Source organism: Halichoeres trimaculatus, unplaced genomic scaffold (assembly GCF_033239565.1).
Source record: "Halichoeres trimaculatus isolate MK-OKI-2021-1 unplaced genomic scaffold, fHalTri1.1 fHalTri1_scaffold_11, whole genome shotgun sequence".
Taxonomy (NCBI): Eukaryota; Metazoa; Chordata; class Actinopteri; order Labriformes; family Labridae; genus Halichoeres; species Halichoeres trimaculatus.
Genome location: NW_027437189.1, coordinates 13,382,072 through 13,401,267, shown reverse-complemented (window position 1 = coordinate 13,401,267; position 19,196 = coordinate 13,382,072). Strand labels below are relative to the sequence as shown.

Genomic DNA, 19,196 nt, shown 5'->3' with positions numbered 1-19,196 from the left:
CAGAGTCCATTTTTACTTTTAAGAGATGTCTGAAGACTCATCTGTTAAGGGAACACTTAGATGTTGTCTGCAGGGGTAAAATGAGTCAGAAGGTCTCAGACTTAGCTCATAGTAAATTTTCAGCACTATTACCGAATGTTGTTGAAGGTTGATGCATACTGTTGCAGAAATTAATTGTGGTTAGATGGCTAGATTATTGTACATTATTGAAAAAATAAAAATAAAAAGAATAATTCTTGTAGCACTTTCGTCGTAAAACTAGGATTTTTCCTTCTGTCTAAATAATTGCTTGTATGGTACATTGCTTTAAGCCTATGCTAAATGAAACTGTAAAACTGTAGAAATCTAGGCTCTCGTGGCATTGTGTTCCCTCCTTATCACAACTGTAATAACTTTTAGACTACAATTAACAAAGGTAGTCTGGGCATGGCTTTGCAGTGGCTTGTAAGTTGTAGTTCTGGTAAACAGCTGGGAGGGGCTAAGATGCACGAAAAATTAGGAAACATCCGACACAAATTAAATAACAGTTTATTGTAAGGTATGCTGAACGTTTGGCATTATGGGTGACTCATTCAGAACTGTCATCTCACGTGAGCACAGGTGAAACAAGCTAGAAGCAGCAGAAAATGAATGAAGAGGCATTTGCTCGAGGCATGACGTGTGACAAGAAAAGTAAGATGAAGACTCCACTCCTCCCATGGTCACACGTTTTTCTCATGCGTCACTTGGCATCCTCTCCAAGCTGATTGGCAGAGCTACATCTCCCAATCTGCAGTCAAAATACCTTTGTAAGTTGTAACCCAGGAGTTGTTGCAACTGTCAGTGAGGAGGGAACATGGGTGATATGACACCCGGCAACGCACCTGAGAGATGCATAGGTGGTGCAGCAGCTGTCCGTTTGATCAGCATTAATATTCAGTAGGGCTGGGATGATATGCATTTCTCGCGATGTGATTTTATTACAATTTTTAGGGTGCTGATTCAATTTAAATTGCAAATCTTTGATATTTCTGATTTTTGCAATTTTTAGTTTGATTTTTTAACACCAGACCATGTGAAAAAGTTAAATGATTATGTGGTCTACAGACTATACCAGGAGCCATGTTTTCCCTTTAAATGCACATCACGTGAGTCAGAGAGAAACATTTCACCCTCTGCTGGAGAAAAATGGTAACTTTTTTCCAATCCAGTTTGTAAGTGAAGACTGAAATTAATGAAATAAAGCAGTTATGGGCAGTTATCAATTGTTCCTCTCGTACAGTGGCCTGCACGTCACTCGCTGCGAGACAGTGCAGTCCAACTGCACTGACTATATAAGCCATAAAACACTGAAAACAGGTTATCAGTGCAACTTATTTTGATTTATCATAAATTTATTTTTTTTAGACATTTTAAGGCAATAATTAACACGAGATAGCTGCAGGTAAATAATAGATTTTTAATTTGTGGCTCCCCAGATGAGGCTGAACATGCAGCTTTGGGGCCCCCTGGTGGCTTGGGGGCCCTGTGCATTCAGTGCAGTCCGCATATAGCAAGAAATGGCCCTGCTAAAACATTAGTCAGAGAAAACAGAATTACTTTTCTTTCCTCTAAAGTTCAAAGCAGTAATTTGGTCTAACTAGATCTGGTGCTGTCAGGGAGTGCAATTTATTTCCTCTTGAAATGGAGGCCAAGCCTTGAATGGTTATTAGCCATTCAACTGGGCGCAGTTAAGGGCCAGTGCTGGGGTTGATTATCTTTCCAATTCCTTCTTTTATGACAGGGATCTCAAAAATGGTTAAGTCTCCCTCCAACTGTAGCATGCCTACTTTGCTATACCTAAAATAATTCTCTCTCCTTCAATAAGCAAGATCCATTATTCTAAGTATGCCTACTGTTCCGATTTGAAATAACTCCATGGAATAGTGTAGTATTTTTTTGTCAGTGAACTACTTTTTTACATGAATAAAATTGCTCACATTTATGAAACAAAGCAGCCAGATGAGGTTGCATGGCTTAATCACAGTTTTATTTTATGTGACTAAGTTACAACCACATGAAACTACTGATCAGACCTCATGAAAAAATTCACTTTGAATGACACTGTAAATCTGATTTCTCTCCTAACTTTTAATCCTAACAGCTTTAACACACCTTGTTCACAGGTTTGTTTTTTCAAATAAAAAAATAGGTCCAACAGCGGCTTCTACCAACAGCCAATTTATTCAGCATCGTTGGTTACCATCGAAACACCCCGCATCAATAGGTATCAACTTCATCTTCAGCATCCATAGTGCCTGGGTTTCCTCTTACCTTTAGTCAGCATGGATGCAGACAGACAATTCCCAGAATACACCAGGATCATGTGGATGTTCCCGTTGTTTTTCCTAAACCTTTTAAATCTCCATTCCTCCGAGCCCAAAGACTCTTAAAAGCGAGGCAGGTTTCCCGTTAATGTGCTGCATTGATTTTTAAGCCGCTCCTGTTGTAACCCCAATAGCTTCGGTGCTGACAAGCCTTTCTGTAACCAAACACGATGAATAAAGGATTGCATAAAGACTTGAAGTTTAATTCTATAATACAAGCATGCTATTCAGCGCTTTAGGTCAAAGCTTTAATCCACTGCTGGGGGAATCAATCCTTTCTTTACAACTTTGAAAAGTCACCTCAGGATTCATCTCCAAACATTTTCTTTACTTTCCTTTCACTCAGATAAGGATTGACCAGCAAACATTGGAATAAGCAGACACTGGCAAAGGTAAACTGATTTTTTCAGGGGTAGTTGTATTAAAACATGAGCAGAATTTCCTGTCAGTATTCATATGGGTCACATTAACCTTTATTTTGCACAGGAACAAAGGTTACATCACCTGCATCACAACAAAAAACATTCGACCATAATTTGTTCACATTAGTTTTATCCCCGTGCTGTTTGATCACTTTAGCTCTGTTATGTAAGTCTAGAAACTCTGAGAAACTGTCAAGGTAAATATTTGGCTTCTTATTACCCTTAACCGTTGGAAAGCAGTTCTTCTTTGAATTCTTATTCATAAAAAAAAAAAAGATTTTTTACTTGCAACCTTAATCTTTTTTATATGCATTCCATCAACTTCAGGCGGGACACAGGTCATGGTTATGGTGGTCAAAGAAGGGAGAAATGTTTGCCAAAGGATCAGGTAAAAAGAAAACATAATTGTTGGTATAACAAAGTGACACTCCTCCAAGTCTCACCAAGTCATTGTACATGGTAGCGCTAATAACAATCTAAGGCTTATTCGACCATTGTCCTTGATAGATAAGAATGATCATCTCCGCCAAAGAGATCATGTTTTAGGGAGAGTTTGTCTGTCTGTGAACAATATAACTCAAAAAGTAATGAACGGATCTTGATAAAATTTTCAGGAAATGTTCAAAATGGGATAAGGAAGAAGTGATTAAATTTTGGAGGTGATCCGGGTCACCATCTGGATCCAGGTTTCTTTTTAAAGGATTCTTTATCATTGTGAGATACGGCCGTTTTCATCATATGTGTATATAACTCCACGATAAATGCTCAGATTGCTTAGCAAAACAATACAAGACAAGGTCACGATAATTTCTGACAGATGTAAAAGTACGATCCAGATCCTGGCAGTATTCTGGATACAAAGATACGGAATATGAAATATATACTGTTTCATCATAATTTTTCAATACAGTCTAGTAACAAATTATTGTTCAAACCTGCAACTTACCCCAAATTATAGCACACATTGTGCTGAAAGGGAGTATAACATTAAAGTAGGACTAAAGTGTTGCATGGCAATCACAATTTGCTTGGCGGAGGTCTGCGCTATCTGAGTGCTTTTCTAGTTTTTCATACTATCAGTTGAGGCCCTTGTCATGTTCCAATAGTCCACGAAAGCCAGCAGGTGAGATTTACGCTGTATTACTCCCAAAAGCACTCATTTGTTAACATGAAGCCCAAGGTTTGATGCCGTGTTTGCCTCATCCAATAGTTCTTGGCATGTTTGCTCATCCTGTAAAAACCCGCTCTGTACCTGTTGTAAAAATAAAATAACCCACTGTATAATCACGATTGAGGGTTGAGCAGGCTTAAAACCGTGTCAAACTGCTCTTATGACATTTGGTTTGATTACATGAACACTCTGGCACTCCACTCATCTGATATATAATTACCTCAAGTTGTTGGACCCAGTCTTGACTTTCACATCCTGCAAACCAGCAGGTAACACTGGTGCGCATATGCTTTCATTATCTCTGAATGTTGGACACCTCCCTACGTACAAGAAGGTCTATAATTAAAAGTCTCAAAGTGCAGTTGGCATCTCAAAAGTGTTACTGTGGAAGTATGCACGCCTACAGTTAATCAAACTTACTGTCTACCTTACAAATGTTATTTTCTACGAGCTGGAGCTCAATATTTTATAATGTTTACCCTCCTCTACAGAATTTCCAAAAGTAGTCATTAAAGATGAATAACAGAAGGCAAAACAGTGTCAGGGTCTAAAACAATAGTACCAACAGGGCCATTCATGAGTAAGGTGCATAAAAAAAAATCTAAAAAACTGAGGAGGCTTGTCATAAGTTGAAAATCATATAGAAGCTTTTACAACCTACACACACTGAGTCAATTCAGATGTTTTGTGCTTAAACATTCCAGCAGGGGCTAACTAAATTAATGCAAAATGTGACGATCACACCTTTAAACCTGTCACCTCTGTCATATGTGCACTCACATGTAGTTGTAGCAAGAGTATGATATTAAAACCTACCAAAAGCACCAGGCACAAAATTTTCTTTGGAGAAAAGAGATGATCTTTTTGTGTGTAATTCGCAGACAGGAATGAGATTTGTGCTTGAACAATGATAAAGTGTAGGCCTGCTAAAAAAAAAAGTATGCTGACAGTTGACCGTGTTTTGGTGGATAGACAACTTCCATCTCTTCCTTTGCTGTCTAGAGCCTGGTTTATCCCTCTGCATCGAATTGACCCTGTAGCCCATGTGAAAGCCTTTGTATCTACACAGATGCCTACGAACTTGGCCCACATACACTTGGCCCACATATCCCTCCACCCAAATTTATCAACAACATTTCTGGAATTGTAGTGCAATGACTGAACATTTCACTTCACTCTGATGTCTTCTCTCCATCTTTGCAGTGTTCCCCTACCAGTGCATAGGGGTTGGCAGCCCGCCCCACTCGGGAGTCAAGTTAACTTTATTTTCCATATAGCGCCAGATCACAGCAGCAGTGATTTAGGGTTACCTCTCTCATAAATCAGATCTATAACTTTTTATTATTTCAAAAAATAAATATCCCTAAATTATTCATCAAATTTACTTGACAAGGGGTCATCTGTACATTTTCGCATTCACATTTTTCCTCGCACTATTTTTTCGCTCACAGCAAAGTTCCGCCCCAAAGTGTTCATTGACACACAGCTCATTCAGTATAGCCGACCGAGAGATGGGAAAACTGCCGCAACAAACATCTCCCGCCACCCTCACTATGCAACACTTGCTCTCCTGCGCATGCACCCCTCCTTTCCCCCTTTCGACAACGTCACTGCCCCCCCCAAGGCGGTAAACCAGGGGAAAAACACTGCTGTCCACATGTGAGTTGCTGTGTGAAAAGTGGCTACATGTATTAGCTTTGATATTCCAGTAAACTCTAAAATGTTGTAAATGGGCAAGCAGAAACGTATTTGGGGGGTAACCAGCACTGCCTTAATGTGTTTTGCTTGAGTGTTGCAGTGATGTGGACACTGGTGCAGAAGTCTGTAGTGCCTAGGACATTGTAGGGTTCACACAGACAGTTGGTAATGGTGGAAAACAATGGTTTAAAAACAAAGTTTATTTTTTGGTCAGCAAAGCTATAATTGGCTGATGGAGTTTTTCTTTCCATCTTTCTGCCTTGGTGAGTTAGTGGACCCAGCCTTCTATCCAGCTCAAAGCATTGTGGTACGTAGGGCAAATGTCTTTGTTATTTTCTACCCTATTTTAATACCTAGCGCCCACGTTATGCAAAAAGTGAGTAGACTTAAAACACATTTTGACTCATGGATGTGTTGCTCTTAAATGAGGTGTGGTCAGGAGCAGAGGTGGCCCATTAGTGAGACAGTAGATGAGCATTAGAGTGCATACAGAGATGTGCAGCAGTGCTCCCACTCATGATAAAATATTTGTGCTTTTGCTGATACAGTAAAACTGTCTAGGGGGCAGAGGGGAAGGAGTTAAATATTTTGTTGGCTTGTACAATATGACACAGCTGTACAGGAATGCCTCAAGATGAGGACACCACACACTGCTTTCTCACACTGCGGCCAAAAGCTCCATACCAACACCGCTGTATAAACACTGATTTCAGTCTCAAACACTTGCAAGAGCAGACAGTCTCATTTACACTTTTTTACACTCCTTGAAATAATCCCCTCAGTGCTTCTAAACATGAGGGTCCCAACCACTGCACATGGGTGAAATCTGTCGTGCTGAGTGTATCTCTTCTGTCTGCTTCCCTTTTTTTTATTTTTATCTCCAGAGATAAATACAAACAGTGTTTGCCAGTATCCCTAAACAGATGATTTCAAATAGAAGGAAGACATCCAATGGAAATCTGTGCTGTGTGTTTACATTCTGCCTTCTTGTGTTTTTGTACAGTTTGATCTCTAACCATCGCCTAAGAATTACTGCGTGGGCAATTCAGTTTAGACAAGGCGGGAATTCTCACAAAGCGCATGATTTTCTGCTGCAGATTGTCAACCCTCCTATAGATTTGTGCTTCCTATGCTTTATGTCAGTAATTTACGTATACCAGCCTGGTAATTGGAGACCACTGTGTGCTCACACAGCCTGTGTATGAATACGTCAATGAACCCAAAAATAGAACAAAAATTGCTTCAGATACAGTTATAAAAGGATTGCTTTGCTGCAGATAAATTCTTTTGATGTGTACTGTACCTTGAACTTTTTTAAACTACTGGTTAAAATATTTCTGAGAACCTGGTAGTCTTTTTTAAATACATAGAAAAAATGTACAAGGTAAAACAAGCAGGTACTTCCCAGTAAGCATTTTTTTTACCCCCTGATACTTGTTCATTTTTTTAGTAATCAATGTCTGCCAATACCAAGTCCTGATCCGATACTTGGGTTTGGAAAAATAAACTTTCCTGAAGAGTTAAGAAATTAATTCTGTACATGTTCAACCATATGGCCCTGGAGAGTCACTGTAGGATGCTTTTCAGTAGATGTTATTGCTGTAATGTGTCTGGTTGTGCACGTGCTCTGTAATAAAGCTAAGTATTATTGATGGAACAATTCACAAAATCCATGGTTCGGGTCTTATCGTGGTTTTGTGGTCACAACTTTTGGTTCAATTCGGTGTACATTGTTGTTTTCAACAACCCAGATTACCATACCCTCATATTCCACTATTAACAGATTGTTGTTAATCAATGATGTCATGTATAGTAATGAAAAACCTGAAAGAATGGGGCTGTTTTCGCTTTAATACACCATTAAAGATGAGTGAAACATTCCAGTTTCAACATACCAACTCCTCAGTAAGGAAAGTCACTTTTGGCTGTCCAAGAAGTCACTAAAAGTCACCAAATGGCGCTGCTGTCTAATTTGCATGATAATCCAATTGCATGTAATTGTCATGGACTCTGTAGGAACGAGAAATAACTTGGTAGAGACAGAAAGCAGGTGGAACGCAACATCATAAATATGTTAAGAACTACAAATTAACTGTCGTCTGTCGATTCTTGTTTTTTATTATGCCAAAATATCAACCCTCCTCCTTTATCTGGGCTGGGGACTGACAGGAGTGACCATAATGAGACACGCTTTGCGCTTACAATAGCACAGGCTGCCCATTGAGGAAATCAAAAGATGCTTTAAGTCAGACGTCAGAACATCTCCAAACTCCAGAAAAGTGGCAAGAATTGTCATCTTTTAAAGAACTCGTCAGGGGTCTGAAAATTCATTATATGTAGTGATAAAGTCTCTAAGTTGGAAACTCTCAGTCGCTGTTTTATCCTCCACTTCTTGTCCGCATCATCAGAGCTCACGCTGAATCTAAAGTGCTCCTAGTCGGCAGAATGACTCAACGCCACAGGTTCACCCTCTAAGTCTGTCTTCTCTACTCATCATGTAAACAACACTCACACCTCCCCACTACTGTTCTGCTGTACAGAGCTAGATACTCACTCTGAACTGAGTTGTAAAACGAAGAATAAAGAAAAACATGAACAGAAGGAAGCACACACAACCCAAACCGAGAGAGCAAAACCGAACGGTTTAGATTTTTTTCATGAATTGTTGCTTCCCTACTATGTATTGGTGGTTGTTTCACACCCATGTACCATACATTAGCATTGTGCAGCAAAATTTGCTCAGTAATGGCTAAAGTGAATAATCAGAGATCGGCTGAGCCAATCACCCATCGATGGAGATATGCCATGATCGACCCTGATTATAAACTAACGATCTGGACATCGCTAAAAACAAGTTGTGAGGATGGTTGAAATGGGCAGTACATACCTGTGAAGTTCACATGTCGGATGTACTTAAGCAGCTGTGTGCCATTGATGATATCCATCTTGGAGCAAAGGCCGACTTTCCCAGGACATAGATCTTTGTGCATGTTATGCAGAGCATGGGCCATGGCATAAACTGCATCAATAACAAACTGGACCTTTCCCTCTTGTTCATAGGAAGAATCTTTCCCAATCCGCTCATGATCTGAAAGAAGAAAAAGAATAAGAAATGAAAACATGTAGTACTGTTCTCATATTGCAAAAAAAGAGGGGATCACTGATTTGTTTCAGCTCATGTTTCCCATTTACATACTGAGCCATTTTCATCCTAGTAGTAAAAAATGAAACATTTGATATGATCAAACAATAATACTCTGCTACTCTGTTATCAATCCAAACTGCAGGAGCTGAACAATGATTACTTGATGTACAAAACCAAGCTAATGATAGCCTTTCAAGTGCCTTGATTGCTCAATTGTGAACCTGTCTTTTTTAGCCATATTTAATTTATTTGGAGATTGGCATTGAATTGTGAAGTTTAAGCAGTAATTATATGCTGTTTCTTAGAGTGTCAATCACAGAATCCCCTCTTCAGAAATCCTAAACTGTCTCGTGCAGCCTTTCCCATTACGATGTGTCGATCATTTCTAAGTCCCACTTGAGATCGAATAAACAAGACTCTTGTGTGTCATTTATCCAATCTTTGTCTTTCTTGATGCAGGTATTAGCTTTAGGAGGCAACACACAAAGCAACAAGCAAGTTTTTTTTATTTGGTAAAAATGAATCTTACATAAAGTAAACTAAAGCTCTTCTCCTTTTTTGATTTTATATGTTTAATTTATCCCCACAAAGTCACATGACATCCATCAGTCATGGATCAAGAGCTCAGAGTGTGATAGAGAAGTAGAGGAGGAGTGGAGGACACCGTGAGACAGGCCTAATCATTCCCCAGTATTAATTTAATTTGTTATGACAGGTGTATATTAATCATAGCTGAGGTTGCTCTAAAGCCTTGGAAATGTGGTAACTGCCAACAAGGTTTCAATTAGCAGCTTAATCCTTTCATTAGCCAACCCTCTGGCAGCCAGGATGAAAGGGTAGAGTGACAGCAAACACTGATACTGCTTTGAGTTTTTTCACTGTGAACACTGGGAATAAAAGTCTAATGTTGAACAGGTTTTAACCTGTTGATACATCAGTCCTTCTACACCAGGGGTGGACAAACTTTTTGATTCATGGGCCACAATGGGTTCTAACATTTGACAAATGGGGCCGGACCAGGAGCAGATGGATGGAGTGCTTTGGTAACTATCAAGGTATCATTCGTTCATTCCATATCTGTTTTAGAATCCAAAATCGGAAAACGGATAATGACTTGTTATTCAATGTTTGGTTTTCAAATCAAAAATCAGAAAACAAATAACGGTCTATTTTTCGCTGTTTTGATTTTGTTTTGAAATTAAAATTAGTATGTGAGAGAATGGAATTATAATGGGATTTTTAATCCTTGTATGGTTCTTTCTTTTGTTATTTTGTTTCAAAACAAAAAAAAAAAAAAATTGACTTGTTCTTTTTGTTTTTCTGTTTTAAAACCAAAACGGAAAAACAGAATAACAGAAAAATGTGTTTTTTCTGTCCTGGTTTTAAAAATAGAAAAACAAAAAATAATAACAGATAGTGTCAAAATTGTTTGTGTGATATTTTGATATTAAATGTGAACGTCTTTTTATGAAAATTAGACAAATAACTCACATTGAAGGTTTATACAGACATGTTCCTGAGCTTTTTTTTTTATAAGTAACAGATCGCTGACTTAGGTCGGTTCATGTTTACAGAAGGGCTGATGGGTCAGAGGGTAAAGTGCAAACGTGGAGTAATAGGCCTACGCTTCATCTCAACAAAGCCAATGTATCTACAGTGCACCATCTAGTGGGAAAACATCAGAATTGCAGGGAAAATAAAACATTACCAGGGTTCATTCAATTGATTTTTTCAAGTTTGGCGGGCCGGATTAAAATGTTAACAGGGCCGCATGTGGCCCCCGGGCTGTAGTTTGCCCATGCCTGTTCTACACTTTAATCTTTTTGTCTGTTGATTTGATTTGGATCCACTCTGACTTATTTCTAGAAAGACTTAACATAAGGAAAAACTCTTCACATACGATGTTTGAATTATTTAGAATAAAACAAATTTTCCAGTCTTGTCTTTCAATACATGAGAGCTGCCACTTCATGGAACACGCAGCACAAATTCTTTCTCTAATAACTGGTTAATGAAACAGATTCATTTTCATTATCCTTATCAAAGTATATCAGAGGAATCACTGTGAGGAGAGGGGGTGAGTGTCCCTGGCACTCACTATGATGGTCATTAATCAAGGCTTCAACAGCCAAATGAGTTTCAAACTCCATCTGTGATGCAGCCAGCGAGGATGCAAGAAAACCACTCTTCTTCTTTCTATCATAACATTTTCAGCTCACAGCTGTTCTGTCTGTACAATTGTCGCTGTCATATAATGTGTAGTCATATGTGAATAAAGTGGTTTGCGGTATTAACCCTCTGGTGCACAATGGTCACTGCAGTGCAACATGTGTCGCTCTTAGAGTTGTATTTTTTTTCATAACCTATCATTGTGCGCCCTGCTTTCTTTTGTTCTTTTCGTATTTTTTGGGGGGTTTTGTTTTTATTTGCCTGAATATTTTGGTCAAGACTTCAACAATCTTGTATGTCTGATGTACTTTGTAACTCCTGGTGTGATGAATATACTTAAGAGAGAAAAATGTTTGAAGCATGTGCACAGAGCTTTCCAGACGAACCCTGCTCGGAAATATGATTAATTTTGTAACCAGGTAGGGAAAAGACAAGCTATTATCAGAGCTACAGAGCGCATTTGACACATTTTTATTCTTTATGACAATATCTTAAGAGCATATTAAAGTAAAACCAAAACAGTGACATCCTGTAATAGAGATTCATTTGCATCCACTCAGTCGATTGTCTAAGTCATTCTGTTCCTGGTGCTTTGAGCACTTGCACTTTTTTAAAGTTAATTAAATCTCCTGAATTTGGTCTCCTCTCGGCTCGAGGGGGAATGTGTGGAAATGGAATTGTTTGATATAAAGCACCTCATTTCATCTCTGCGATCAAAGAGTGACTTGAAAGTGTATCTGCATAATAGCTCATGTCAATAACACATAATGTCGGCAAGCAGAACAGGTGACCTTAGTCAATTTGGTGTGCTAATGGATGTGCTCCGGGGAAAATTGGCCTCACTCTGCTTTTGCTGGCTGCTTCTTAATTACCGAAGAGTTGTTGTTGCTTTGACATTTTCTAATGATTAAACATAAATATATAATTAAAATGATCTGCTTACTGTCATCGAGGGGCTTTATCTGAGTTTTTTGCTCCGTTGCTTTCAATTAAGCTTAACTTGCCATGTTGCTAAACAAATGTTTGGTCTTTCACTGTCTATTTCACAAGCAGAGGACAATGTTAACAGTGCATTATGATCAGATAACATAAAATGACAGAAAGTGGAATGGTGTGTTTTTGGCACTCCTTAAAATATGTTTAGCAGCTTCTTATCTCAACGGCAGCACTCTATTCCTACAAGTGCTAGCTTTAAATAGATGAATAGTTTCTGTTTGTCTTGTTGTTATTATCTATATGCTCCCTCAGTGTTTGCTCGCTTAGAAGAAGCAATTTAACATCAGTGACAAGTCTTTGAATGTTTAAAGAGCTCCGATATTGCCAGTGATTCTGTAAATGTGTGCTGCGGGCAAAGTGAAGCAGGAACGGCAGTCTGTCTCTTTTAAGGCTGTCACTGCCTCTATCATTTGGATCCCTACCCCTAACCTCTCTCTTTCGTGCATAAATATACTACGACATTTGGCTCATTAATGGCAAGATGTCTCAGATGTGTGTGCTGCAGGCCAACCATCATCTGGAAACTTTGATGTTGTTTGTTGAGGTCGGGCAGACTTTTGGTTGCCAACATTTTTGGGGTTTGACTTGTTAGGATTAAGACCAGTTGTGTCCAAAGACAGACCCGAGGGCCAATCTTAGCCCAAGGTGCTGCATTTGGGATAGAATGGGCATTATCACAAACAGTTCAGGTAGGCCTGTCACCATAATCAATAAATTAATTAACCGAACGATACATAAAAACGTCCTCGGTAAGTTTGCCAGCCTCGATAAACTGACACGTGCATGCATGTTTGTTTTCCTCCTCTCTTTCGACCAAATAGGCTGAATGAGAAGATGGCTCACTATGTCTATCTTTCCTAACATCAGGGTGCATAGGTTCTATAGCGGATTTAGCGGATTTATAGTGGAGTGAGCATCTGTCAAAAATGCGATCTTTGGCATCTTTTGCGAGGGGGCTGCTCGCGCGTACACACGGATAGAGCTGAAGTGAGCGTCCTGAGGGGTAAGGAGGAAACACACGCTAATATGAGTGATGGCATGAAAGATACAGTTCTTAAGTCGCCTGCCTCAGTCTTAGTGTGGGAATATTTTGTTTATTATCAGAATGAACAAAGTGTGAGCTCATGAACACCAACGAGCTGATATGTCGCATTTGTTTGAAAATAGTGGCGACGAAGAAGAAGAAGGGAAGGTGCAGCGGAGCCTTGTTCTTTGACAATCCGCTCTTACTGAGGCTTTTTGTCAGCAAAGTAAATAGAAATAAAAGCGCCAAATGGTGGGCGCTCAAAGACAGATACATTGCCAAAGAAATGCAGCCCTTCAATATGGTTGAAAGCCAGAAATGTTAAAAATGTTTGACAGACTGTACGGATTGACTGGGGAAAAGTACACGTTACAAACAATTCAGAAACTGCATAAACTTCCTTTTATTTAGGTTATAGTTTTTATTGGGGTTTTTTTGTTTCTTTTTTGGGAGTTTTGTTTTTTCTTTAGAGACAGGGTCTATGTTTTATTGTTTTTGATTGGCATTAATTATTTTCATTGACATGCATTTTTTTTCTAAAAGAGAGTCCATTTCATTTTCATTGTATTTTTTTCACTTTCTTGTTTGTTGAATTTATTATATTTTTTGTTTAATTTATTTTATTTAAAAGATCCTGACCTTTTAATTACAGTTAAATACTCTTAAGAAATTAAAGTTTCTTGCTTTTGATATGGTGTACTCACTGTATTATCCCATTTATCATAATTACATCAATGAAAAAATGGGAAAAAAATCAAAATAATATTGACAATAATATCATTTATCAGCAATAATATTTTGGAAAATTATCGTCTAGCAAAATTTGTTATCGTGACATGCCTAAGTTCACGTCCTGTTGTGAGATGTATTTTCTCACTTCTAAACTTCGTCAGCTGGTGTAGTGCTGTCATAGACGTGCTGTAAATCAATCCGGTCCTGCCATACCTGATCAGGAGGCTAAGAAGTAGCATTCCAAAATAACCTGTAACTTGTAATGTTGATGCTGATTATCTCATTTTAAAGTGTGGATTTCAATCAGGTATATAGCTAGAAGGAAGACTTCTTCAAGATCACTTAGAAACTCTTCACAGCCCCTATAACTATCACCTAATGTGGAAGACCTTGGTTGCTTTTCTCATTTTTTAACTGGTGCCCATTTTTTTAAATTTGTTATTTATGAGGCAGAACTCAGCTCCAAATCCATCAGCTCTCCCATCTCTCCTGGGCCTTTAAATGTTTCATAAAGTACTGTCATCAAAGTTCTGTTGAACATAATATCCTTTCACAATCCTTGTTGACGCACCGGAAAACATCCATTTTCAGACTGTGCGTTTAGAGAGTTGAGTCCTCTCACAATGTCTGATGAATGGAGAAGAAAAAAAAAAGATACTCAGTGCTTTCATGTGGTGAAGGACAGTTAGTCAGTGGTGCAAAACTAGTGCTGATGTCATTGGAGATGAAACCTCACGATGTTCTCCTATTTTTTCTATCAGGGCTTTTTGGTGTTTTCATCCAGGTAAACCTTCAGAATGTGAGAGAACACAATGATGCTTCAGCTTCAGGTCACACTGTTCGCTCTAGCTTTCACATTTTCTTTGAAAAGAGGCAAATCCTTCCCTTTCAGTCATGGCAGAGAGGCGAACAAATCATCCTTTTACTCATGTACACTGTGGTGCCTTACTTTGTGATATAGCGCATCATAGACTATCTGTTTAACTAATGCACTGTGATGTGAAGCAATAGAGAATAGGTCCTTCTTTGCAGGGGGTAGTTCACTTTGACATAGTGCCCCAAAGTGTCTTCAGGAGTTGCATAATTCTAAGAATACATAGTGATTATCTTGTAGGTTTCCGTGAAAATGCCAGAAATGGGACTGAGGAAGAAAAATGGTCTAGCTAAGGTAATTAACGTCATACTGGAAGTTTACGCAAACCTCAAAGAACTCCTCATTTCTGCTGAAGTCCAGCTGACTTCAAAGACTAAAGGAGGCATTTTAAATGATTTGTTTTTGGCTCAAACTTTTGGGATGAAAGTCAAACATTGTGTGCGTGAACATGTTCTTGCGTTTCACTTTCGTTTCTCTGTACACTCTGCCCCTTCTTGAATGCAAATACATCCCTGAAAGGTATTTTGTATTTTCACCGTACTGAGGCGGAGATCTGCAACAAAAGCTTTGTACCACATTCTGCCATTCAGTGGATGAGCTGCAGACTTTTTTCTTTAAATACATGGTCATGAACAAATGAGGTAGAACAGCTTTTAAAGAGTGGCACAAAATCCCTGTCTATGCTTTAAACACCAACATGGCCACTTGTTTCTTCAGTTTGTTCTAGGATTAAACTTGTACCATTGAATGGTATCCAATTCAAACACATAATAGTTTAAAGTGTTATAGTTAAAATAAGACAATGTTGCCATTATAGCTAGGGCTGGGCAGTATAATTATATCTTTATATTTCTTATATGCGATGTAAAAAGGGACTCTATTGTTTGTACCAGTTGTTCATTTTACATATCATTTAGCAATTCATTTCCTCACGTGGGCTGCAAGTTCGCTTTTCACCTCACCCATTCTCTGTGTCTGTATCTCACACGCAGCGGCTGTGTCCAAAATCACTCCCTATTTGCTATATAGTGCATTCACTATATAGTTCACTATGAAGTGAAAGCACCATTTAAAGTAGAGCATGAAGAGTGAATTCATCATTTCTGCTGCATGCCTTTAGAATCATGTTTTCTTTACTTCCTTTCAACTAAAAGTAATTATGGAGAATGCCCAGGTTAGAAATTAGTGAGAATAAATTGCTTCCTAATTACTATCATTACTCTCATTCAGGTAAACAAAAATTTGCTCCAAAGCATCCTTGTTTTGCTGGGTTTTTCTCTTGAACCTTGACATTAAAATGAGTTCTCAGTAGGTTTACAGAGGTGTCACATATTGTGTTGGTACACGAGGTGATGTTGATGTTTTCAGTAAGCATTTGATATCAGACAATCGTGCAGGCACATCTGCACATCTGCACGTCTGCATGTCGGCCTGTGCCTGCTAGCCTTGATGACTCATGTCTGCAGGGAAATAAAGCAACAGTGACTCAAACCTGTGTGCCACTCAAACTGTGAACCCGAACGTCAACAAGAGGCATCACACCTGCAGAGGCTGTCATCTCTGACAACAGCTCAGGAAGACAGACAAATGTAACGATAGGGAACACTGCATGAACTCAAAACAGGTTTGACTTTGTTCTACTCTTAAAAGGCTACACAAATCTGCTTAAGATGCTCTTATTAACATTAGAAACACTGGGGTAAAAAAAACAAAAAAAAACTGAACCATGCCCTGCCATGCTTTTATGCAAAATTCATTTCAACGAGGCAGATTTAAAGATTGGACTTGTCTTCTCACTACACAGTAAATGTAATTGATGTGTCAGCTCTGCTCATAACCGACAAATGCAACTGTGCTGAAAGGGAGCGTCTCACACTGTCTGACATCTCTCTGTTATAAACAATTTGTCTCTTTCTTTAAAAGTTCTTCTTTGTATCAGCCAGTTCTGCTCCATTCTGCTTGGGAGAACAGGATCATGTTTTACGGTTCAGCAGCGTGAAATAGTGCGATGTACAATGAAATCGCAGAGCAGAGAAAACAGCAAACTAGAAAACTGTTTGATTCTACACGGCAAGAACTAACATTAAACCAGTGAAAGGGTCAACTTGTTTTTTATTTGCAGAAACTTATTTGTGTCATTAGGTACTGTAAAAGTATTCTGCTTAAGTTCACTATGAAAGTATATTCTTAAAGATACTGATAAAGGGGACTTCATAGGACTCAAGGGAAACATGCTGATAGTGGAGTTTTCTAAAGAGTTCACCTCTTTTGATTTTTCTTTAAAGGCCCTGTGAGGACTTTCTAAGTGATCTCTAGTTCCCCTTTTTTTATTAGCCTGTTTATAATCCACAATTTAAAATTTATTTACAACACACACACTCAAAGTCTCTTTGATGACGCTACGCCAGCTAGAAAAGTTTAGCAGTGAGGAATAAGATCTGTTCTTTTTCCTTTAGAAAAGATTTTATTGGATTTATTTTGTGGTTTTGGTGGACACTGGAGCTGGACTATCAAAAACAACACAAGAGCAGAAGAAAGCTAAACAGGAGAGTGATAGAGCATGGGTGAAAGTTGTTTTTCGTAATGTTCATTCAAACCCAAATGCAGCAGTTATACTGTGGTGGTCTGTTCAACCTTGAGAGTCTATCAATAAAATGAAGAGTAAGGTTACATTAGCTCTGCTTGGTGAGGTTGGAGTTGGTAGATGAGCACTTAAAGGACATAACTAGGATTCAGTAACGTTATCGACACATCTTAGAACACAGGGCTGTGAGTAACACTTAACAGATCGTCTGCTCACCATGTGACTATAAATAAATTAATTACCTTGTTGTCTTGAAGAAAATATATATTTTTGTAAAAAAGTGTTGAAAAGAAATCACTCTCTTCATTTGCAATGTACAAACAAGTACCTGCCTTTGCACGAGTCAGATCTCTATACAACAGAGTGGGATGGGGCTCATGGGAGATTGACTCTTAATCCTAAAAAAGCACAACAGACACCTACATTGCGTTTTTACAGGACAGCTGATAAGTTCTAAGATTGGTCCTTATCCTTACATTTTTTTCTTGCATTGGCATTGAATTCAGAAAAATAATTCAGAGAGAATTAGAAATCTGTCTGAACAAGGCAGAGTTCTAAAATACTCTGCTTTGGTTATACATTTGCCCCCATTTTATTGACATGTCATGTTATTTCATCGTCTGTATAAATGATTTTTGCCATGTCCTCTTGATCATACTTTTGATGTGATTAATCAAGCATCATAATCACACGCTCAAAAAAGGTCAGTTAAAACTAACAGTTATAACTTTGGTGAGGGTCCATTTCATTGTATACATACTATTTCACTGTACCCATTGAGTATATATCTATGTAAATGAAACCGTGTGTGAAAAATTAGAGTAAACAGCTTTTGTTTTGTTTATGTACTCTCAATAGTACTTTTGCATTCCATAAATGTTCACACAGCAGAGAAATGACCTGTGAATCGGGTGTGACGATGTTGAATTGTCAACAAAGTAAATCCTGGCCTCTGGGGCAGCAGATACGAGTGTGCGGGGAAAGAGCAGCGATAGGATGTGAATTAAACATTTGTACTCTGTGTTGTTTCTCCTCGCTGTCTAACTAGGATCCACTATTATGTCTCAGCCCAGGATTAAGACTTGCATAAGCTATTTTAATAAAAGTAAAGTCACAGGAACAACTAATTGGATACTGAGGGAAAAACTTTCTCCTATAATTTGTTTGTAACTTGCTACTTTCTCTATAGTTTACAGTTTCCTTATAGGCTGCAGTACAGTGATTAACAAACAGCACAAGTGGGGACAGGAAATGATTGGGCTCACAAAAGAACACAGGGGGAGGGGATTGAGAGTGCTTCCAAAAGGCCTGACTCAAATGATTGTAGCTCTTGCCTGTGAAATTTACTGTGCACTGGAGGACCTGCAGCAATTTAGCTTAAGAGCAGATGCTATGGCAACTGATAGAAACAGAAATAAATTAAAATGTGTGCTTCTGAAGCTTCTTTCTTTGTTCTCAATGTTGTTCGAAGAAGAAACAGTTAAATTTTTGTTTAATTGATTAGCTTTGCTCGGTTAATGTACCAATGAAATCAGTTGGAAATGGTGTTCAATGGTTTTCTTGGTATTCATTTATTGGTTTTCTTCATCCTCTTGATGCAGATATCTTACTATGAGAGGAGCTTGGTATCCCCAGGAGGCTTGAATGGTAGCTGACATTATTATACAGCTGTGTTAATACCTAAATCTTATTGGTGAATACTCCACAGCAATGCTTAGACTCCATACGATAATTGAAAAGTGGAGCTGATTTGTGAATAAGCATGTGGGAAGGAGATTTTTTGGACAAAAAATGCTATAAAATGAATGATGACGCATTAAGTTTGCAGTTAACAGACCAAGGTATGGTATGGCAGGACTGATAAATTGAAAGGAAAATGTCACTAACTCTGAGGGATGAGGCAGAAAGCCAAAATTTGGTGCTCTACTATTTTACTCTGAGTGAGAGAAGCTTCTTCAGATCTAAACAGTTTTGTGTGGTTTTGTTCTACCTTTTTTTTTTTACTTTGCTAATGGTGGAAATGTTAATTTACATGT

General features: G+C 38.5%; 1 protein-coding gene across 3 annotated transcripts in view; it reads right to left on the bottom strand.

Annotated features, from left to right (window-relative positions):
* The window catches only part of LOC141799057 (metabotropic glutamate receptor 4-like), a 220,922-nt gene that overhangs the window by 19,943 nt on the left and 181,783 nt on the right, over positions 1–19,196 (bottom strand). For all 3 annotated transcript variants that reach the window (XM_074681114.1, XM_074681113.1, XM_074681112.1), the window contains one exon: positions 8,524–8,724. In XM_074681114.1, the coding sequence (XP_074537215.1) occupies positions 8,524–8,724 (201 nt within the window). The remainder of the gene's footprint in view (positions 1–8,523; positions 8,725–19,196) is intronic.